This window comes from Melopsittacus undulatus, chromosome 9 (genome assembly GCF_012275295.1).
Source record: "Melopsittacus undulatus isolate bMelUnd1 chromosome 9, bMelUnd1.mat.Z, whole genome shotgun sequence".
In the NCBI taxonomy this organism is placed as follows: domain Eukaryota; kingdom Metazoa; phylum Chordata; class Aves; order Psittaciformes; family Psittaculidae; genus Melopsittacus; species Melopsittacus undulatus.
The window spans coordinates 19,406,356-19,429,786 of record NC_047535.1 but is presented as its reverse complement, the minus strand read 5'-3'; the positions used below and the strand labels follow the sequence as shown (position 1 = coordinate 19,429,786).

Genomic DNA, 23,431 nt, shown 5'->3' with positions numbered 1-23,431 from the left:
TACTATCTTTAATGCCTTTGAAAGGCTTCTGTGATCACACTATTGTAGATAGCCTGCTGACAGTTGAAAATCTCAGTACTGATGACACACTGAATAAAGATAAATACCACCAAAATATGCAAAATACTTTAACATAATCATCTTTTCTACCAAAATAAGCCCGGATGCTAGATAAAACAGTCAAAAGTGTGATATACTGAGCATCACAATCAGTCTGATTACACATCAGATTTGAATTTTGGTATATCAGGAGGATGGCAGGTCCAACTTCACAATGAATGTTAACACCATGACTGTTTTCCAAACAGCCCTAAGTCCTAGGCTTAGGTGTCAAGTGCAATGTAATCCTGGGGAAACTCACTTAAAAAGGAAATAAAAAAAATGCTATATGCATTCATAACAAACAAAAAAAAAAGCCAGAATGACAAGAATGAAGTCTGGACTGCACTGAACTGAAGAAAATAATACATCCTGCCCTACCCTGTAACCATTAAAACAGATTTTTACCTACTTTTACCACTCCGAAAGAACAGATAAAAGAAGACAAAATACTAAAAGCTCAGGGCCAACATCTTTTATTCCTGGAATTATCAGGGAAAAGTTATGCAGAAAGTGTAACTTTCTGAGGAGTATCTCAAACAATGCGCCTTACTCTCCATCCTGCTGACATGTTCTCAAGTTACAGAACTGCAAGCACTGCCCAAAACAGAATCCATCTTACAATTTTTTTTTATAAAACCAAACTGTAAATTCCAACTAGTCATTAAAATGTATTTTTCTGCAACCAGAAGGATAGCTCTGAATGATACCATGAGAGGCAATAAGGAGCTGTTAACTGCTATAGAGATATAAATAGAAAATAAAAGTCTTTTAAGAGTCTTCTTCCATAGCCACATCCTCTTGTAGCTTCTGCACCATTTTGTCCTCCAGCTGTTTTGGTGTGCCTTCAAAGCAAACAAAAAAGTTAAATTCGACATGTCTCCCTAAACACAAGTAACTGTTGTTCTTTGGACAATGGATGTGTCTATTCTAGGAGTTCAGGAGTAACCCATCAAGCTTACGAATATTTATTGCTAACCTCCATCACCACCTAAAATTACTGAAGAACTGTGTCAGCAGAAAAGCTGATGCTGTTTTTATGCAAAACCTAAAAGCATACATTTTCATGTACTATGGTGAACTTTGATAAAGCTCTTAGCAGAGTCTTGCAAAGGACTAAAAAAATGCATTACTTTTAACAGATCAATGGCCTTCACACATTAGTTTTAAGATTTAAGCCCTCCTGAATGCTGTTTTGGATGACAATTGTGTTAGCTCCCCATAATACTACCAAAAATAATAAAATCCAGGGCTGACAATTGATTCTGCTCTCCTGAAGGCCCAGCGGGAACTGCAAAGCACTGAAAATGTAGCTGTAGTTTGACAGATGTGCTGCACACTATTGTGCATCATGCAATTACCATAAGCAAAGCCAAACAAACAGGTTTATTCTTCTGAATTCAGATCTTCTTACATTTTCTCCTTCTTCCCTCAAACCAAAGTTTAAATCTATCCTGACAAAAGCTTGTTTGACACATAAAACCACAGAGGCAAAACCACTGGTTATTTTTACAAAACAGTAACTAACGCAAACTTCACTCCATTACTCTACTCCATTAACTGTGTTTTATAAAAGCAATCATCTTTACAATCCATTTTATCAACATTCAACATCTTCTAACACAAGCCAGTGCTTGTAATAGTTTAGAAACCAGAACATTATTTAGGAGAAAGATTTCTCCATCTGAAAAACTCAGTTCACTAACAAAGAATACACATTATTATCTCTGAAATAGGCACAGATTTTGGGGAAAGGTTGTAAAATTTACATGGTATTTTAAACACTGCTAGGCTTACACTGAAAAAAAAAGTATTTTCGTGCAAGTTTCACTATACACAGTGAACTACAAATTAGCTAACAGATTCAAAAAGCAGTTTAACCACTGCATTTTATATCAATCAGTGGTATAGTCTGTTGATTTCAAACAATCAATTCAAAGGAAAGACTTAAATAGATGTATTGGTTAATAAATAATCAGTTCATAGAATACCAGATGTTGACTGCAATTTAAAAGACTCAAATAAGGAAATGTTCAGCATGCAGGACTGGCTAAATAAGAAGTTATGTCTGATTCAGACCAAAGGCATTGCTTACGTCTAGTGGCAAAAGCTATTCTTACATTCAATAGACAAATTAATTATAAGAAAAATGCATAGAATCTGTAGAATTAGTCATACAAAAAAAAATCATCACAAAATTGTATACACAAATTACCCTAAGATAACCAGGTAAAGCAAGTTCTTACCTGCATGTGGAGCACGAAGAAGGTGGATATTCTGTTTGACTTCTTTGATGTCTTCTGCCTTCTGCAACTCTTTGCTCTTCTTTAATCTGGGGAGGAAAGAAATTAAATTCCATTACCTTCAAAGAGAAGATGTGTATTTTTGTTCTACTGCAAGACACATCTTTAGCTAAAGGTATGGAAACTGTAAATAACTATGAGGAAACAAACTATTTGAAAACAAATTCAAGCATACACTGGACACAAAACCAAAAAAAGAAAACAAAAAAAACCCAACAACAAACAACAACAAAAGCCACTATTAGACCAACCCTTACCAGAAATTTGTTTAAATCTAAGACTGTTTTACAAACAAGGAAATATAACTATTATCAGGTGTACGAAACTACATTTCACTGGACAGCCAATGAAGCATAGTGGTTGGGTTTAGTAGAGCCCACTCATACTATTCCACCCTATTGCTTGGATGACTGTGTCTGTACAAAGCAAATAACCATTTACAACTTTCAATAATCATTTCTCTGGAAAGACTGACTGACTAAACAGATTTGCAAGAACTCCCATAATACAAATAGTTCTCCTTACCTATTCATAATAAATCTAGCTTGGCGCTTTTGCTTTATTTCCTCCACTCTCTTCATTGCATCAACTGAAATAAAACAGAAGTTGTTTTAAGTATGCTTACATACCTACAGTTGAAAATACATGCCAGTTTGCAGAGCAACAGACCCAGTATTCCATAACACCTCTATAGCAGATGCAACCCTCATAGTATATGAGAAAGTTATTTGTTCCTCTGAAGAGCAGTGGAGAGAATATTCCATGTAGTAACTATGGTAGATTGTATTTTCAAAATCATTTATGCTTCCACTTTTGTGCCTACATATATTTTCTACAATTAACCATCACTACAAAAGGCTCTTCCTCTACATGAGGTCAGATGCAAGTTACCACCTTCTCCTATGTGGCATTTGCTCATGACATAAGTAATCCCTCTACTTTACAGCAACTGATTTATTAAACCAACTGAATTGGAATGAGTGGGAAGAAAGAAGCAAGAGCATCAGTATAATGGTGTACACTGGAAGCCTCTTAAAAAGCTGAAGAACCACTAAGATTTTTTGAAGATCATTCAAAATAACCAGTTTCTGGGGGAAACAAAAAAAACCCAAACAAAGAAAAAAAAAAACCAACAAAACCCAAGAAACCAAATCTCCACACCCCACTCCCAAAAAGTTCCCCAACAAGTGCAACTCCACATCTGTTCACAACTCAAACCTCCTCCACATATAAGAATCTGGTCATTATCCCAATAATTTCACATACAATTAATACAAAGTGTATCTACGAAGTCTTCTGAAAACATTTTTATATACAGTGAGTGTTCACTCCCCCAAAGTTCATCTTTTGGCTTTTTCTACAATGACTCACCAGTCTTGTTCCATAACTCTCTCTGGTATTTCACTGGTTCATTCCTACGTTTTTCAAACTCAAACGAATTATCCTATATTAAGAAAAAGTAAATATAGATTATATACAAAGCATATTTAGATCAATACATTCTTCCTATAGCACTCACTCACATAACTTGGTATTTTACGTGGTATTTTCCCCCCACTTTCAGAATCTCAATTTCTGTACTATATTTTTATAGTAATCCCTCTAAAGGTTGTTAGACTGTTTGACCTCAAAATGTCAGAAGCTACAGTGATTTGTCTGAAGAGAAATATTCCCTCAGCTATTTTCCTTTTAGCGAGTCAAAAGGAACAGAGAAGACCAAGGTGGAGTGAGAAATACAGAGCAGACCAGACAGGTGGAAGGCAAAATTGAAAACATGTAAAGAGGCATTTAATCCAGGTCAAGTAAATTCTGCTCAAGAGCTTGTATTTTGAAAAGGGTAAAAAACCCCCAAAAAAATCCAAACCCCCAAACTATTTAATTTTAAGAATATTGACACAATACAAATTCATTTGAAATTGTTGAATATTTCATTTGAGGACGCTGGTGTTTGGGGCAGCTGGAGGTTTTTCTTTTCGCTGTTTAGGGCTTTTTCCCCCAAGAGCTTAAGATGGAAAAATAGTTTCCTCACTATTTTTTGTTACGCATACTCAGCTTTAATCCAAATTTATCTGAGGACTTTTCCCTGCCCAAAGGTTCTTTCTTGTAGTGGAGAAGCAGAGTTACCAGAGCAGCTGCCGATCTTTACTTGAGCTGAAGACAGTTCAAATGACAGAAACTACACAGAACAGCAAGAAATGGCACATAGGCACCCACAAGCCATGCTCTATTGGCAGATGAATGCTAGTTTTCACTAGGGGATAGCATTAAGCTAATATGAGCTGCAGAGCACACAGTACACTAACATCTACATGCCAACCCGCCTCTTACAAAAAAAAAAAGTCTAAAAGAACCTAAAATTCATTTTTAGCCAAGCATAACACAGCACCACATCAATTCACTGCAGTTTATCCCGAGTCAGCTTCTACATACTTATAACACACAGTATTGTTCTGTATCCCGAGAACAAACCACAAACAGCAAAAACAAGTCTCACAAGAGTACAGATGTTCAAAGTGCCAGGGTCTTCCTTCTAACCTACACCCACAGAGATAAACTACAGCTACCTCATACTGGCCAGGGAATCTTTTCAACTCCAAATATGAGGGGTCAGACTGGCCAACTCTGCCTCATTCTGAATGACAGAATAAGGCAGTCTTTCAAAAGTACCTGATAGGATTATATCCTCCTTCAATTTTTTAATAAATGTATATATATATAAAAACAAAAAAGAAGGCATAAGACACCTGAAACCCATTAAAACAAGTATGTATTTAACCCGTTCCAATGTACCTGCTTAAAGCTGCAAGAACTGTCACCTTCCTACAAACTACAGTACTTCCCATTGTCACAAGCCTATTTAGACAGTTTTCCCAAAGCTGGCTTCTGAAGGAGCAGATACCATCTGAACTACAACAAAGCACTGTATTTATATATTGATTTAAATCTTAGCATATATAGATATTATCTCAAAACTGGCGCATATTGTCACCTATTTAAACATGTATAAAAGAATTTTTAATTAAGTTATTTTCAAAAAAGGTAATTTAACTCAGCTGGAAAGCAAGAAATACAATTACAGAAGGTGTCAATTAACCACGGCTTCTCAGAGTCACATTACGAAATAAAATCACATTCTTCCCCTTGGAAGATCCAGAGAAGGCAGTAAATCACAGTGACAAAATATACGCAAATGGGTATATACAGAGGATAGAGCATTTATATAGAGAAAAAAAAATGCCTCTGATTTGGGCAGCACCATGTATTACTGATACAGACACCTGATTCACTGGTTTCCACACCAAAGCTGAAACAGGAAGTTCCATGTTACAGTCAAGATGAATGAATAGCTCACTCTCAAGAAAACTCTCACGTTCACTTCCACAATCCCTCTTCACTTACTCTGTCCCTTGTCACATTCAGCTGACTGACCTAATCTGTTTGCAACTGAAGAGGCTGGATTTCTGCCATTTTAGTGAGGTAATCTCAAGTGTAAACCAGGACATCTTCTTACCACTGTCAGTTCTTTGCCAGCTGCTTTCCGGAATGCTTTGGTCCACCTCATCTTTCTGGGATTTCGCTTCTTTTTAAAGTTTCTGTGGCATTTTGATTTGCAGAATCTAAATATCTTCAAGAAGAAGGGGAGGAAGAGGAACAAAATAAAACAAATGCTTACATTCAAATCATAGAATCTTTGAACAATTTGGGTTGGAAGGGACCCTCACAAGTCATCTAGTCCAACCCCCCTGCAACAGGCAGAGACATCTTCACTTAGATCATGTTATATCTGCTCCACTGCAAGCATGATATCAAATGTTGAAGTTTCTCTAACAACACTGCTCATAGAAAATGACATTCATCCCACAAATGTCAATACTTTTAGCTCAAATATTGCTATTAACAAGAAGTTTCAAGCATATCCTCATTATTTCATTTACAGTCATTTTCACAGTTGTCAAATATTTACAATTAAGCTGATTATAAATAAAATATAGCAGACTTGTGAGAATCAACTGAAAAAATAACAATAAAGCCAAACCTGTACTATGAATAAACAATTGTCTACTGGTGAGCACTTTTTAAATACAGCACCATCCTGACAACAAAAAATCCTCACACCTCTCACATATTTCTGAATGCAATACACACATACACACACAAAGTCTGTCTTCTGGAGTGTAGCTTTAAGCCTTAAAAGATTACCCTGCAGCAGGACTCCTAAGCACATCAGTTAAGTCCTGGACTGAATTTAGTGAACACTATTTTAAAACATACACCAAACCATTCTAACTGACCTTTTTCCTCACACACGCCCTTTCCATTTTTCTACATATTCTACAGATTCTAGACTCACTTTAGGTACCTGTCACTGCCTGCTATCAAAGTGCCTTATGCTCATCTGGGTGGCATTTTCAGGCCCACTAAAGATGCGTTAAAAACTTCACTACTCATACTTTAAATTTCCCTTCTGTTGGTACTGCAATGATGTAATTAACAGCCAAGCTGGAGAACAACCCTCTACTGCAAACTGTCCACATCCAACAGCGATTTTCCAGTCAAAAAGAGTATGCAGCAAGATGCCAGTAACAGCATGGGGAGGGGGAGGAGGGAACAGGCAACACACATAATCATAACCCTATTTGTAGTTCTTAATACTTCTTAAATCTGTGCATCACTTGAATCACCCTGGCCTGTCTGGTATCCAAGGCAGAGCTGAAACTTAAGAATACTAAAACTTAAATTTGTTATTTATGAGGTTTTGAAAACCCTATTTTCTTCAATCACACTTCTTCCCATCTAAAGTCATTTCTAGAGAAAATGAATAGAAAATATGAAACCTATAGAGAAGGGAACCATCTTTGAATAACTGTATTTTATTAAATGCTTCTACCGTGTTTTTTCACCTTAGCCAAGACAAACCTGCCATTACATTCAGCTCTTCCATAGGTTATCAGTTCACGACTCTCCTACCATTGTGCTACTTTTTCAAACATATACCTTGTGTCCATTTTCTAGTAAATGTAACTGTGCCAGCCTACACATACCTCTAAACTCCCAGAAACTGTAACTCAGAAGTTGATCCAGGCTTTGTTTTGACACCCGAGCACGAGAAGGAAGCTATCCGTAAGCTTCACTGCACCCTAGGGCCTGCACTGCCCTGTAAGGAGCACAGCAGCGGCTGGGAGACCACTCAGAGTTTTACATTCAACTGTCGCCGTCTCGCAAAGCCCTCAGTGCAGGGCACGCCCCAACGGCAGCCCCAGCTGGGTGAGTCCCACCAGGTGCCCGCTGAGGTATCGGTCACCGCAGCACCGCACACGTAACGGCCCGCGCGGTGGGTGAGGCCACCCGATACACCTCGCGACCCCGGCACGGCTGCGGCCTTGCCTGCAGGTTGCGCTGGGCGGAGACACCGCGGCTCCGGCAGCACGAGGGAAGCGCTGACCCCCGGCCCGGGACCCTGTCAACACCTGTAACCGAGCCGCGTGAGAAGCGCACGCCGGGAACGGCGCGGGTACCTTCGGGGCCCCACGTGTGACAGGGGAGGCCTCCCCGCAGCTCCCGTCACAGGCTCGGGCCAGCCCAGACGGGCAGGCCGTGAGGGGGAGCCGGAGCCGGCGCTGACGGGCGGTCAGTACCTTGCAGTCGTTGCGCACGAACATGACGCCGTGGCCAGGGTAGATGGGCCCCGAGCAGAAGTAGCACTTCTCGATCCGCATCGCGCCACAGACCCCGCCGGAACCGCGAGCTCAGCTGACCGGAAGCGGTGTGGCGCCGCCCGGTAGAGAAGCCACAGCACCCCCTGCCGGCAGCGGGGCGCCGAGGCGCAACAGAATCCGGCGCACGCGCAGCTGCGCCTGGGCGCCCGGTTGGGTTTGAGCTGGGAGGTGCTGAACGCGTCTGCACCGCTTTGGCAGGGCAGAGACCTGCGGTGCGTTTTAGCAACAGCGAGATCCCTCAGTGAAAATAGAGCAGAGCAGGCATACAGGGAACGTGGAAGACATTACTGATCCAAAAGCGAGAGAAGGGGCCGCAAGGCCAGCCCCTGCACAGTGCTGGGACCAGTGTGTATGGAAGTTCTCACTGCTGTGCTTTGGGTGAAACTATAGGAAAGTTCCACGCGTTGGCTGACTGGAGCCACAATTGCTAAGTCATTACACAGAGGTACTGGGGGCAGGGGTGAGAAAAGCAGTAAAAATGCCAAAAAGCACGGATGTGTTATGTTGACTCCCCGGATAGACCCATCAGCCCCAGACATGCCAACTGCAGTCCATGACACTGAAAGCATGGTCCAGCCTTTGAGTTTACTAGAGAGAATCCTGTTGAAAGCTGAGAAATACTCATGCTCCTGGAAGCATTATAAAACCTCAGAACCCCTGAAAAACAACCCATACACAGAAATGAAGCTGGGGTGAACTCTTATACAATACTGCATTTCCAAATCTAAGCTGACTTTCCTCTTTCCCAAGTGACCCTCTGCTTCCCTGAACCATATGTTTGTATCTTAGTATGGAAATCAAATACAAATTAAAAGATTCTGTGATCAGCTCGTGTTTGATCCCTTCTGGCTTCTCATTATAAATACTATGTTACAAATGAATGAAGCTGAAACAGCTCAGTATTAATATAAGGATAAAGACAGTAGCCCATGGAAAGGGAGTCAGACACAGATTTTTTAAATCTGTAATTGATTTACTCTGGAATTCAGACAAATCAGTTTCTGTTCCATTTCCATATTTATAAGATCCAAGCTTCCTACCGGGGAATTAACTTTTAAGGCAAAATTTGAAGTACTGTCTAAAAGTGATGGCTCTGCATGCATTACCCTAAGGAACCTGTTACTCCTTCTGGTACCCCTCCTACAGAGTTACCTGTTTATTGTGAAAGGTTCTAAATCCTAAGCCCTGTACCTTCCTAAACTGTTTGCACTTAGAGCGCTGCAATTTCAGAGTCTGAAATCTTCCTCACCACATAAGGCTTTAAAACTGTAATTCCTGTTTCTCCATTTAAAAGAAATTACCTTTCTGAGTATTTGGTAAAAATTCCACCTCTTGAATTGCATGTGCCCTAAGGGCAGTTTTAGCTTTCTGGTTTTTAGAACAACAGAAAAAGGCAGTCAGCTTGGGGCTATATTAAGAAAAATGGAAGAAGAAAAAAAGAATAGCCTCAGCTCAGTCATTAACCTTATCAGCACAGAACTTGTCTCCAATCTTATTTGCAAACCAGACCTCAGCCACATCCTATTGCAGGAGACAGAGGCCAGAGCATATGACTTGTGACTAGCACTCACCCCCAGCCCTGAGGAACAACAGCTCCAAACTGACTCAGAGCCAGAGAGCAAGATAGGACTGTACAGGCTCTTACCTAGGCTCATGCTGAATGCCGGAGGGAAGGCGCTGTGGCCGTGACAGATGGCAACCTGGCTGATAAGAGGCAACAGTAGACACACATACACAAAGCAACTTTATGAGGAAAACTTTGAAGACACTGAGTTTACAGCTAGAGGCAAAATCAAATAGTAAACAAGTTTGCTTAGGTCTAGGGCTGCTGTGCTTTGGCATATGCAATTGCAATGCTCTTTTTCAGTTTGATTACTTTGAGTTTCCAGTTCATGTGACTTTATTTTCCCCTATGGGCTGTATTTATTTCACTGAAAACAGCTTTTTCTGTCAGAGTACTGTATTGTGAAGTCTTCGGTGGCTTCTACAATTTAAGCACTGCTGATTACAGACTGTCACCGCCTCCAGCAGACAGATGGGATGTGAGAGTATAGTGATACTACAAGCATTTATAACTAGACTCCCCCAACACCTTTCTTCACACCAAGGAGCTAACCTCCTCTTCAAGTACACACCATTATGCTGTGGATTGCAAGTGCTTATTCCTGATCTAAAAGCAATTTAGACTGAAGGTTGCTGGAGCCAGAATCCAGTTTAATTATAAAAAATGAACAGGTACTTCTACTCAACAGTTACTCACAGACAGAATTAGGTATCCAGCTGACAAACAGCTTCACTGTAAGAGATTCTGCAGCAAACTGAGTGGCTCACTTGTTTGATTTCTGGCACAGATTACCACAGCCAGAATTGCTTCACCAAACATCTCAGCTTCATACCTTACCCTCATAGCAAAGGCCTGGTCTGAAAATATTTAGGTACTTGTCCAAGTTTCCTAATGTAAGTAAACATTCATATAAACTGTTGTGTACAGTCGTATGTAAGAACTGACAACTGTCAGGCATGTGCACTTGTAGGACAAAGCATATAATCATGTCAGTTGGAAGACATTTCTCAGGTCATGAAGACTAAAATCCTGCTCAAGCAGGACAAATTAACATCAGGTGGCTCAGGGCCACATCCAGTTGAGATTTTGGTGTCTTCAAGGATGCAGATTCCATAACTTTCCTTGCCTCCTGCTCCAGATTCTAACTACTTGTATGGTGACATTTTTTTCCTAACAAGAACTTTTCTCTGCTGCCTCTTTCCTATCCCTGCACCCTCTGAGATGGGTCTGGCTCCATTTTCTGTACACCCTCCCATTGGATAGTTCAAGACAGAGGAAAGGTCTCCCTTAGTTTCCTCTTTTTAAAGCCAAGTAAACCCAGCTCTCTCTCCTCTTATCCCTTGTGCTCCAACTCTCTGATCCCACTGGCATCCACTGTACTCACACCAGTGTGTCAGTGTCTTACTTCTACTGGGGTGTCCAAAACAGAACACCAGATGTAGTCTTACAATTACTGGAATACCCAGTCATACCTTGTTAAACTTAATGAGGTTTAGTTCAGCTCATTTCTCTCTCCTGTCAAGGAACCTCTGTGTAGCAGCTGTGTCCCCCAGCATATCATAACCTACTTAGTAATACATGCTGCTCTTGATGGAAACACCTATTGTGAAAATTCAGGCTCCTTACCTTTGTGGAAGCTACAGATTTTACAAGATGTACTGTGTGATTCCCTTTGCTCTGAACATGCTACATGCTCACATTAGCAGCTTTCTGAATGTTTTATGAATACAGAAGTGTTGCCTTTATTTTCTTCTATGGGTCTGAGCTCCTTCTGGCACCACCCAGGATGCACCAGGGCCCTATCTGACTGGGTTGGTCAGTGCATCAAGAAGTACCTAGGCCACAGAACAGAAGTGAAAAAACCCACAACACATAGGGACAATGCAGAAAGACACAAACTGATATTGAATTGAGACAACAGGAAGTGTTACAATTCAATTCAACAAATGCTGACAAGATTCAGATCAAGAATGTTTAACTATTTTATATTGGTAAGAAAACCTGGGACAACACATCATAATGGAAATTGTTTCCAAAACTTTGTTCCATTACAGATCCATGTTTTGGTCTGATATTGGATGGAGACAACTTTTCTAGACATAACAGTTTCTCATCACATGAGAATTCTTATTTGTTTGTTTTGTAAAACCAGGACCAGACTAGTAACAATAGCGTAATCCACTGTTAAGGAACATCTACCATGATCTCTCACGAGAGTTAAAAAAGGAACAAAAGTTTTAACACAAAATAATTCAAACAGATAAATCTTAGGGCACATTTCAAAGGCTGACATTGCAGCAATTTTATGTAGACTCTTTTTATATAGTAAATAGTTACATATAATATCCATGACAAAAATATTACAGTTTCAGTATTTAATATCCAATCTAAATATAAGTATTCAAAAGAAAATATTTTTACACCATTTCAGTAGTCACTTAGCTCAGTCGTTGGTTGTAATAATCCTTAATGTTTTCAGGAACTGGATGGAGCTATAAGCACAAAGACTCCCATTAAAGTTAACATATGACAAAGTTCCACTGCAACCCTCTGAAAAGCAAAGAGTTACATTAGAAGAAATTCAGACACAGAAGTACACTGAAATATATTGTGTCCTATGCAGAGTTTGATACTCTACTGGTAAGAAACATGATGGTAACTTCACAAGGCACTCCGAATTAAACTACAGTAACTCCAGTCCACAAGCATTTTAGAATCTTGGTATTGTGCAGTATAAAAAAAACCCAAACCAACCCCACACCTGTATTTACTCAATATAAATTGGTTTAATCTCTGTCCTACCCCCAGAGCAGTCAAATTATATTGCACTTATAAAATATTCTGTGTAGGCTGTGATAAAATCTAGTATTTACACATTGTGTTTGTTAAGGAACAATGCAATGTAAAATATTTTAAGAACCACAATTTAACACTTATTCTTGTATTATTAATATAACCAGAGGCTACATTAAAAAAAATATATGTATATTTTATTAACTCCTATTCTAGAAACATTTTTGGTCCTTCAGAAAACTTGTGCTGCAATTCATGTTCACAACTGGTATCAATGCCAGCCTGAAACTGCAATAGTCAGAATATTTAAATAAATAAAAACATGATTTCTGAAGAAGTAATAGCTTCATAGTTCTGTAAACTGGCTGCTGAGGAAAGTCTGTAACAAGACTCAATTTGGCATATTGTGACTTTAATTGGCAATACATTACAGTTATACAACCTCTGCCAGGGTAGAACAGTTTGGTAGGCACATCTTATAAATCTGTCTGGAAAAAAGACCCAAAAAATACTGATTGTTCCTTAGTTATATGAATAATTAAAATGATCAAAGAGTAACATGATCCAGTGAAACCAAAACTGACACTTATGTGATTTGGGGGCAGGGAGGGGGGAGAAGGGAGGAGAAAACTACGTCTATTCTTTTTTAAATACAATCTAAAGGAAATGAACAAGCCATAAATGAACATATGATAGACATGAAGTACAGGACACAAAGGTTGGCAGAATAAAATGAGCATAATAAATTTATAGAAATACTGATCTAGACAGAACTGGTGCCGTAGCTGCAGCTCACCAGCAGACAATCATCATTTTTCAATCAAAATTTGAAGAAACTTTCTAAATCTGTGTTTGGTAAAACAAATTCAGTGCAACACACTAGCTCTGATGAAACTTTGCTGACATCTAGGTTGCCCTACATTTCTGTTAAAACATAAGTGGTAACAAAAGAAAAGTAACAACAGCTGTAGCATTATACCTTTTATATATAACCATATGGATATGCATGTTCTAGAAATTCAAATTATGTCAGGAGGCCTCATAATCTATGCTGGATATATTTTATATAGTACAGTTGTAGTTTACATGTTCAATTTGATGACATACCCAAAGTGCTCTACACATGCACCTCTGTGCTTCTCTAATTTTTATTCAATATAGAATAGCTTTCCTTTGGTTTTCATCACTGAAAACTGGTAGTTTGGGTGAGCAAGGAAAAGCTATTTGCAGGATTTGTGGAAAATACAGGATTTGCTCTTTCAGATTGTTACTGATTGAGTAAATGATTAAATGTTTCTGTTCAAAACCATAAAACATGTTTGTAAGCTTTCTGTTAGAGACTAAGAGCTGTCACAATACCTAATTTAAATGCCTCCTCTGTGTAGTTAATGGAGCCTTCAAAGGGCAACTGAATATCCTTCAGTTCAGAAGCCTACCCTTTCTCACTGCCAATACAGAAAGATGTTTCTGCAACTGGTAATGAAAATTCCTCTCCCCTTCCACAGTACAGAATTAGAGGAATATCCAGTGCTACATCTAATTAAACCTCTGTCCCATCACTAATAAACTGCAAGCAAAGGTGAATGTTGTTTGAGAGGAAAAAACCAAATACTAATATCAAGGACTAATATAGCTCATTAAATTACTACAGTGTGATTTGTCCATAAGTTAAACAGTTAAGCTGCAACTGTACTATACTTTATGATATACATTAAACTTAATTGTAACTGAGTTAACAGCCACATTTGCTTTTTTCTTGCTCCTCATTCAGTTGTTCTGTAGAACTGTGCCCATTGGAGCGTACCACTCCTTCTGGGATCCAGGATTTATCCACACACCGTTCCATGCGCTTCATAATGAGGTCAAGCAGAGTTTCAATAGCTTTGCTTACATTATTCCCGTTAGCTGCACTGGTTTCAAAATATGGTATTCTGCAAAAGACAAAACCCACAAACTTGCATCATACAATTTATATTCATAGGAGAAAATACATTATTACTGCCATATACTAAGAAATCACATAAACACTGTTATTGCATAGCAGAAACACATTAAAATGGTCAATGGCCTGAAACCCAAAATAAATTTATGACATGGTCAACTCTGTAGGTAAGACAGAAGGAAAAGTTTTAATTTACATTATGGAGTCCACAGTCTAGAGAGGCATTGGTCACCATGAGTTCCCAAAGCTATGCTCCTCATGTCTGCTTTTTTCAGCCCTATTCCCCACAAGAGATACAATTACTTTATGTGACCTTGTAGGTAAGGAGAACGCTTATGCACACGTCTACCTACATCAGGTAGGGAGTCATTGCAAGAGAGTAATGCTGTAATGCACATTCTCCTGCAAGCAAGGCAGTAAAGACTCCTAATGCAGTATTCTTACTACAAAAGGTGACTGTTTCTTCTGTTGACACCTTAACTATAAACTCTCTTACATTAAAAATAAAAAAATCTCAGTGCTCAGACCACTTATTTCTTTGTTAATCAAAGTCTCTGGGCACCTTGGAATTGAAAATACATTGATACTTTTCATTATTGTTGTGGATCAGGGAGTTCTGATGGCTTTGACCCTCTGCACTCAGAGGGTGCAGAGGCTAGCACCACAGGGTGGTGCTAGCGCGGCTGCATTAGTGTTCCTCCCCAAGGGACCAATACAATCACTTCCGTTTCAAGTATTTCTTACTTAACTTGTAAGATTCGATGAATGGTAAAAATACTATCTTACTGTTACAAGGTGAAGGCCTCCTGCAGCCACTTTCAGAATACATCACTTACAAGTACAAGACTTTTCCACAGAAAGAGGGTATTCACTATCTCACACCCTAGTTACCAGAAAACTGGTTTTGCTGCAACAGGATTTACTTTGCTTCCCCTCAGGAACAAATGACTCTTAGCACCTATCTCTTCTTACCTTTACAGGGCAGAGAACTCTGTGACTGTCTACAGACTGGACATCATCTGTACCTCTGATTTTATTCCTAAATTAAGTTGGCATTTTCAGTCACAAAGAGAAGCATTTCATAAATTATTTCAAAGTCACACACAAAATGATCTTTCAAATCTTTAAGAAATGGCCACATGCAATCTGCTACTGTTTAAAAGTTTTTGCTCTTTCACAAGCAGCTGGTTAAAGTACCATGTACACTTGCTGCTGTTCGTGTGACATTGACATCAAACAAGCATTTTCACAGGGGAAGGAAAAAGTGTAATCTTGCACTCAACCTATTTGTCTCTAATAGAGAGATTGCTTCTGATCTGCCTCCCATGAGTTTTCAAGGTCAATGAAAGCTAATTTGTGACTATGTAATAAGAAATAGCATGGCACAACAGGACTAGACCTGCAGAGCAAGCCAGTTAGCACTGAGGACTAGTGTTCACACAATGCATGTTTTGTGGGCTTTACTTTGGATCAGCTCTGATCTATTCCTCCAGACAGGGTGCAGATTACAAGTTGGAGCACATTGTCTAGTTTAGTTTTCACTTGAGAAGGAATCCAGTTCACATGCTAGAAACCTGCTCCCTGTGTGAATCAAATCACATTAAAAGCATCAGAAGACTTGCTTCAAAAGTGCACTTCTGATCCACACTGAATTGCAAACATAATACAGAGAGAAATTCCATGGAAGAGTTAAGTGTGTATGTAAGTACTATGGGATTGATTAGTATTCCATAGGAACAAGGATTTCAAGTAGTTCCTTTAAGGACATGGGGAAGGGCAAGGTTACCCTGTCTTCCTGCTCTCTGACTTGGTTTTCAGACTCCCTGGGAGTTTGTGCGAATGCAGATGCCTGTAAGAAGCCATGACTGATCCCTGAGGATAAGTCACCAGGAATGCACCTAAAATACAATCCTAACAAAATTGCTTGAACAGTTGAGGGAAGATTGAATGGGGAGAGGAAACAGTGGTCTAGACCAGAACTGCTCTTCTGTGGGAAATATCCAAACGCTGGTGAATGGGTCCCAAGGCTCTCAAAGACACTCAGGCCTCATGTTTCCATGGCCATGCCAGAGACAATGGCTACCTTAGAATGAACTTCTGTAACACAACTCACCTCGTAAATCATTGTTTGGTATTATTTTTCTTTCCCTACAATCTGATGTGACACTCATCACATCAGCAAATACTCTTGGATTTCACTTTGTAAGAGACAAGGGTTTTCTGTGCCTCACAGAAAGCCTCAGCACAGGCAAGATTAAACAATTAGATGACCCCCCCCCTTCTTTCAGCTGAATCTATAGCTATATTATATCTCTTTTACAGAATGTTTGTGAAAATTCACTTTGTTCACTGCCAAGGAGATTAGCCCATCTCCAGTGCAAGACTGCTGCAATACTAAGTATGAATTTTTAGGCAGTGCAGAAAACATTAATCTCTTGACAGAAAAAAAGCTACCATACTGGCCAGTCCCGCACTCTAAAATGCCTATTCTCACAATAACCTTTCAGTATACAGAAAAGGCATTAAACAAAAAAGTTTCATTCTGCTTTAAACACAGCAATAACTGGAAGGAAGTCAGTTACCCATATTTTCCTGCAAGTTCCTTCGCTTCTTCTTCTTTCACCACTCTTTGGTCTTCCAGATCACTCTTGTTTCCACATAATACAATGTCAGGGTTTTCACAATATGCATGCATTTGTAGCTGACCTAAGAGCAACAACATGAATAGGGGTCACAATTTGCTGTCACACATGAAGCTCACTAAGAACACTACCACATTTCAGGGGACACAAAGTCCTTCAGGAAAATGACTCTTTGAAAGACAGAAAACAGTATGTTCTCTGGTACCTCACAAGATTTCTGCTATTGCTCTGAGGAGCCAGAGAACAGGGGTCATCCACTATCATGTACCCAGTGAAAAAGCCTGACAAAGCTAGCATGAAGCTGTATATTTGTAACTTTAGGAGTTATGCTCACCAAGCATCTTCAGTGAGCTGCCAGGAAAAGATATACTTCCCTCTCCTGAAGGACAATAGAGTATGGGAACTCCTCTGTCTAGATACACCAGTCTAGTAACATTTGCCTTCCATTAAGTTTAGCTGAGAAAGCTTAAGTTGAGTCAAAATAGAGTTTTGCATAAGCTTTCCAAGCACTAAAATTACTGAATATCATCAGAGCCAGGGATATGATTTGCTTTCAGCTTGCTTTTATCTAGGTTAAGATTCAAGTTCAGTTGGCAAGGCTGAATTTCAGGTAAGCACTAGAAGCCACTACTAGCAGCTAGTATAATTATGAATGCAACATTTTCTTTCTTCTACTGAGAAAGCTATAAAAAACAGTATTTCCAGTTCTATCTCTCAGTGAGACTCTGTATTTATAAAAACAAGACCTTCTTCCCACCCATGCTAAGTAAGAAAGAAAAAAGAAATGCCATACTTATCCAGTTCCTGACATTCAGAAAGCTTTGCTCATTTGTCAGATCAAAGAGTAGAAGAAACCCCATGGCATCTCTGAAGAAAGCTGTTGTCAGGCTACGAAACCTAGACCAGCAAAAGTAAATTAGTTGGTTCATCTGACAACTCACTTTGAAAATATAATTGCATAGAGACATGAAACTGAGGTAATTTAAGACTGAGTTAACTGGACTGAAATATTAATAATTGTTTTGCTGATGTAGGGACTGCATAACAAGAACTTCCAACATTACTATGGTCTAATCAAGCCCTAAGGAAGTCAAGGAGACACTTCACTCTCACATGAGAATGACTTTAGACAAAGTCTTCTAATGTAAAGCACGACTTGATCACAATTCAGGAATTTGGTCCCTAATCACATCAGTTCTTGATTTTAAGACTACCAACCACTACAATGCTAGTCTTTTGACAGACAAATAGAAAAGAATCTTTTGAGGTGATTTCATCTGTCTGACTTTCCCAAGACCTCAACATACTTGCAGAAATTTAAGGAAAACTGGAATTAAAAAAAAAGCTTTAAAAGCATCTCTATGTATTGGTTATGAAAAAAACTGAAAGTTTCCAAAAGCCAAAAAGCAACAATTAGTTTTAATGTTCTACAGTTAGAAACTACAATTCTAATTCAATGGGTATTCATAGGAAACTTTCTATTGCTGTTACAATGAAAGTAAGCACACTTTCCCATCCCAAGTCATACAATTAAAATGTAACAAGCAATAAAGAAAATTCATGTACTCTGTCTCATTCACAACTAGCTTGATGACCCATGCCTTACTTGCTAGGTCTGGATGGAACATACCTTTCCTGCCCTGCAGTGTCCCAGAGCTGAAGATGTATCCTCTGTCCTCTGCCACTAATGCCATCTGGCCCGTTGGGTCTATATACCTGTAAAAGGTAAATTTGCAAGACATTTTAAGTCACTAAATGCAGCAAAACTAGCATTGTCAATGCAAAGATCCCAAGTCCAACTCAATCCATCTGCTTTATAAGACAAAAGTAATATGGGATGCACTTTAATTTTGCATCCAAATGAATATTTAAAAATAAGGGTAAATGTGAAATTGGCAGTTTCATTACACAAGCTTAATTTTGGTATTTTTGTTTTCTGTTTAACTGTTATCCTGTATCAAATTGCTTTACTTCCATCTTGTGTTCAAATTAAAATATAAGAAAGCAACAATGGGACCCTGCAACCAAGCAATATACTTGTACCACTACAGAACTTCATTAGCAAACAGAATATACTCACTATGACATCTTATCTTAGCTGCCAAAAAATTTCTGAAAAACAGCTGAGGGGTAGATCTTATCGTATCGTAGCTTAAAAGGCAGAAAATGGATAATAATAATAAAAGCTGAAGTGTTTACTCAGCATGAAAATATAAAAAAGGGCATCTGTTAGCTTTGGAAGGATCAGATCAGAATTGATTAATTTCTTGTTTAGAACACCTTATTGTTAGGTCGTCTTCTTTACCTTCAACTAATGTTGAACCCATGTTTTTAATTCTTCTTATCTTTAGAGACATATAAACTTGCTGAATTTGTGGATTATATGATTCATGATGTGAAACCCAAGTCTTATTCTGAGTTATCAAATACGCTGATCAAGTAAACACACCGTGTTTAGTATCCCACAAAAGGAACACTAACTTATTCAAGAGATTAGTTTTACATTTCACTGAGATGATTACTCCTTGCACTGCTGTGGTGCATGTCATCCATCAAAAGCCAGCCTGCACAATGCTCTTTACAGGTTTCTGGACCTGTAAATCATCAGACTACACTAAAAGGCATCTAATACTTCCACATACAAATGAAAACCACTTGTTCTGAATCAATTTCTCAGTGCAGTGAGGACTCACAGCCAGTTATCTTAATGCAGCGCTCAATTTATAATCAAAAGTAAACTTCCCTACTTTGATAACAACTCAGAAGTTTTAAAATTAAAAGCAAACCACCTACTACCTGATTTTTCACAATTCTTCTCTGGTAGCTGGTTAGAAAGCCAGTTCAGCTCCCCCTTGCTATCCCATTTCATTCACATGTTTTAAAACCATTTTAAAAAGCAACATTGCAGTCTTTGTTCACTGGCCATTTGAGTTCACAAGCAGCAAAACCACTTTTACTACAGTTCAATCCTTCCTCATAGAGGTCAACAATAAAAGTGCTACTCCAGGTACCATAAGCACAACTCACAGAGTAGTTACACTCATCGACACTTGCTGAGCAGTAAGAAATCATGCTTAGCATTGGCTCTTCTTATTTTAACTTTGAGGGAAATGGGAGGGACAACACATGGTAACAAAAATAACCAGGTAAAATGAAATAATTTCCTTGTTACAAGATTAAGTCCACAATTAACTACTGACTGCATGCCTACATGTAAGGACTGGCAGGTTAGATTTCAAAAAAACAGATTCTAGCCATCACCAAACCAGATACCATTTGAAAGCACAGCATTTGTGAAAACTCACCACTCTTTTTTCCCGAAAGTCAATGCCCACCGTTGTGATAAATTTGGAATTGAACTTGCCATCTGTATATTGGTAAAGGAGGCTCGTCTTTCCTACTCCAGAATCACCAAGTGCTAGGAATTTTATGAGGTAATCATAGTCCCCATCAGACATAGTGAGAATTCAGGACACACCTTAAAAAGCAAACAAAAAAGGATTAGTCAGTCAACAACTCTGCCAAGGCTTCTTCTGACAAATGTTTAAAATACAAATCACTACTTGAGGTACAAAGCATCCAGCACAGAATTCAGTTCTGTACTCTTTTACACTGATTTCACCTTGAACTCCCAAATACACTCATTATCAATATCAAATTCAGCTGTGGCTGAAAAAGTGTATAGTTAATTTTATTATATTCCTCTTACTAGAAAGAGAAAGCAACACACAATTTTAGCTTCTTCAGAAAGACTGAAAAATCAAGGTCAAAGTATTCAAGCCATCTAGAACATGAACTGCAGAACTGCCTTTAATCTGCGTGGAAGCTGACAAAAGCTACTTAAACATAACAGCAGTGCAATTCTGATCTCACTTTCACTGTGACATTATTAACTATTAAATAAAAATGACAATGATTTTCTATTAATAGTTACCTTTCAGTTTTGAAAATGGTTTTCATTTTTTCATACAAAGAGGGAAATTAACCCAGCTAGATTTTGGTTTTATTGTTGGTTTTGTGCTGTTTTAAAACTGTGAAAATTGCTCCTGTAAAGTTTTTATCATTATGCTAGTTAATCATTTAAACTAAATCTTCATCATCAATTGCCATAAGGCAACACACATATTTTCCTGTGGCCTACACACGTTTTCTCTCTATTCTTTTTGTGCCTTTGAAAAAATAATCATATTAAATACAGTCTGATTGAAGAGAAATAACAGCTAGAATGTGTAACAAAAATCACTGGGCAAATATCCCATATGCTAGAAAGAATGATGTAAGTGCACTACTACTTTCCTGTTGAGTAGCTACTGAGCCTCTCTTCCCCCAAAATAAACAGTAGACAGCTGCCTTATGTTGTGTTCAAAGACAAGAACATGACAAGATAACCCTAAAATAACCATTCTAGAAGCAATATAAAACTGGCATTCTCTTATGAAGGATGGAAACACATAAAAGATAAGATAGATGATGAAATAAAGTAAGAATTTAAAAAAGTAAAATATGGTGTTCTAACTGTTAGTAAGTATTATTGGAACTATTTGTAGCTTGAAATAGCTTTGACTAAATTCAAATCAAACACTGCCTGTGGTAGTCTGCATCAATGGCAAAAACACCAATAAATTTCTTAAATATCAATTCACAGTTTGAGGTTTGGAACAAACTCAGTACCTCAAGTGTGTGGGTGTCAATCACCACCAGTAAGCTAAAATCATAACTATCTTCAAAGCTTCAACTTTATATCAGTAATATTCCTGGTTACACAAAATAGCTGTGATTAGTTGATTTAGCCATGACTGGACTTACCACAATGTCATGGTTTGAGCATGTTTTGAGGGTGTTTTTTGTTCAAGGTTTTTTCCAGCCAGGTGGAGGAGGGGAGTCCAGGAGGAAGGAGAGACAGGACACCTGACCCAGGCTAGTCAATGAGGTATTCCATACCATAGCACGTGATGCCCAGGATGCATACTGGGAAGGAGAAAGCTGGAGGGGTAGGGCTGGAGCTGGGGAGGAAAATGGAGGAGGGAGCACATGGTGCTCGGCCAGGCAGGGTGGAGTGAGTTATGGGTCGGTGGCTGGTGGGGTGTTGTATTCTTTTCACTTGCTGTTTGCTGTATCATTATTATTTGTAGTAGTAAATGGCAGTAGGGGTTTTGTGTTATGCCTTAGCAATTAAACCGTTCTTATCTCAATCCGTGGGGGCTACATTCTTTGGATTCTCATTCCTAACTCTCCGGGAGTTAGGGGACTTGGTTTAAACCACGACACACAATCAACTGCACACAAGGGCCAGATTTATGCCCTGATACCTCCGGCTAAAGTCAGTGGAAAGTATCCGATGCTTTTTTTTTGCAATTTCCAGTTTTGAGTCTCCCTTTCCCACATTTTGCATTATGACTTCAATGACAGTAAAAGCTTGCAGGAAAGGCGTTTTAGGTGACAGAGTTCACACTACCTTACCACAGATAGCTAGTTTACTTTCCACTGGTATGTTTTAATACAAAGTTTTTCAGTAAGGGTGTCCTCTACATAAAAGTGTGTTTTTAATGGTGTCTTCAACATGTGAAGGACACGGACCTGCTGGAGTAAGTCCAGAGCTGGGCTGCAAGGATGATCAGGGGGCTGGAGCACATCTCATATGAAGACAGGCAAAGAATCATAGAATCATAGAACAGTTAGGGTTGGAAAGGACCTTAAGAACACCTAGTTCCAACCCCCCTGCCATGGCCAGGGACACCTCACACTAAACCATATCACCCAAGCCTTCATCCCTGGGCAACCCATTCCAGTACCTCACCACCCTAACAGGAAAGAATTTCTTCCTTATATCCAGTCTAAACCTCTGCTGTTTAAGTTTCAACCTGTTACCCCTGGTCCTATCACTACAGTCCCTAATGAATAGTCCCTCCCCAGCATCCCTGTAGGCCCACTTTAAATACTGGAAGGCTGCTATGAGGTCTCCATGCAGCCTTCTCCAGGCTGAACAGCCCCAACTTTCTCAGCCTGTCTTCATATGGGAGGTGCTCCAGTCCCCTGATCATCCTCGTGGCGTCCTCTGGATTTGTTCCAACAGTTCCATGTCCTTTTTATGTTGAGGACACCAGAACTGCACACAATACTCCAAGTGAGGTCTCACGAGAGCAGAGTAGAGGGGCAAGACCAACTTTGGTCACGCTCCTCTTGATGCAGCCCAGGATACAGTTGGCTTTCTGGGCTGTGAGTGCACACTGCTGGCTCATGTTCATTTTCTCATCAACCAACACCCCCAAGTCCTTCTCCGCAGGGCTGCACTGAATTTCCTTATTGCCCAACCTGTAGCTGTGCCTGGGATTGCTCCCACCCAGGTGTAGGACCTTGCACTTGTCATGGTT

The 23,431-nt window shown here is 39.3% G+C and overlaps 2 protein-coding genes across 6 annotated transcripts in view; both read right to left on the bottom strand.

Annotated features, from left to right (window-relative positions):
• Positions 1–549: 549 nt before the first annotated feature.
• RSL24D1 (ribosomal L24 domain containing 1) lies at positions 550–8,193 on the bottom strand. The gene is made up of 6 exons (XM_005145901.3): positions 8,039–8,193; positions 5,914–6,027; positions 3,774–3,846; positions 2,928–2,991; positions 2,346–2,431; positions 550–944 (listed from the first exon to the last, which is right to left on the bottom strand). The coding sequence occupies exons 1-6, from the start codon at positions 8,117–8,119 to the stop codon at positions 871–873; spliced, it is 492 nt and encodes a 163-aa protein (XP_005145958.1). The 5' UTR covers positions 8,120–8,193; the 3' UTR covers positions 550–870.
• Positions 8,194–11,565: 3,372 nt separating this feature from the next.
• The window catches only part of RAB27A (RAB27A, member RAS oncogene family), a 39,172-nt gene continuing 27,306 nt past the window's right edge, over positions 11,566–23,431 (bottom strand). For all 5 annotated transcript variants that reach the window (XM_034065879.1, XM_031046173.2, XM_005145902.3 and 2 more), the window contains 5 exons: positions 20,366–20,538; positions 18,691–18,776; positions 17,854–17,957; positions 17,001–17,124; positions 11,566–14,407 (listed from right to left, as the gene is read on the bottom strand). In XM_034065879.1, the coding sequence (XP_033921770.1) occupies positions 14,209–14,407; positions 17,001–17,124; positions 17,854–17,957; positions 18,691–18,776; positions 20,366–20,518 (666 nt within the window). In that variant the 5' untranslated portion in view covers positions 20,519–20,538 and the 3' untranslated portion in view covers positions 11,566–14,208. The remainder of the gene's footprint in view (positions 14,408–17,000; positions 17,125–17,853; positions 17,958–18,690; positions 18,777–20,365; positions 20,539–23,431) is intronic.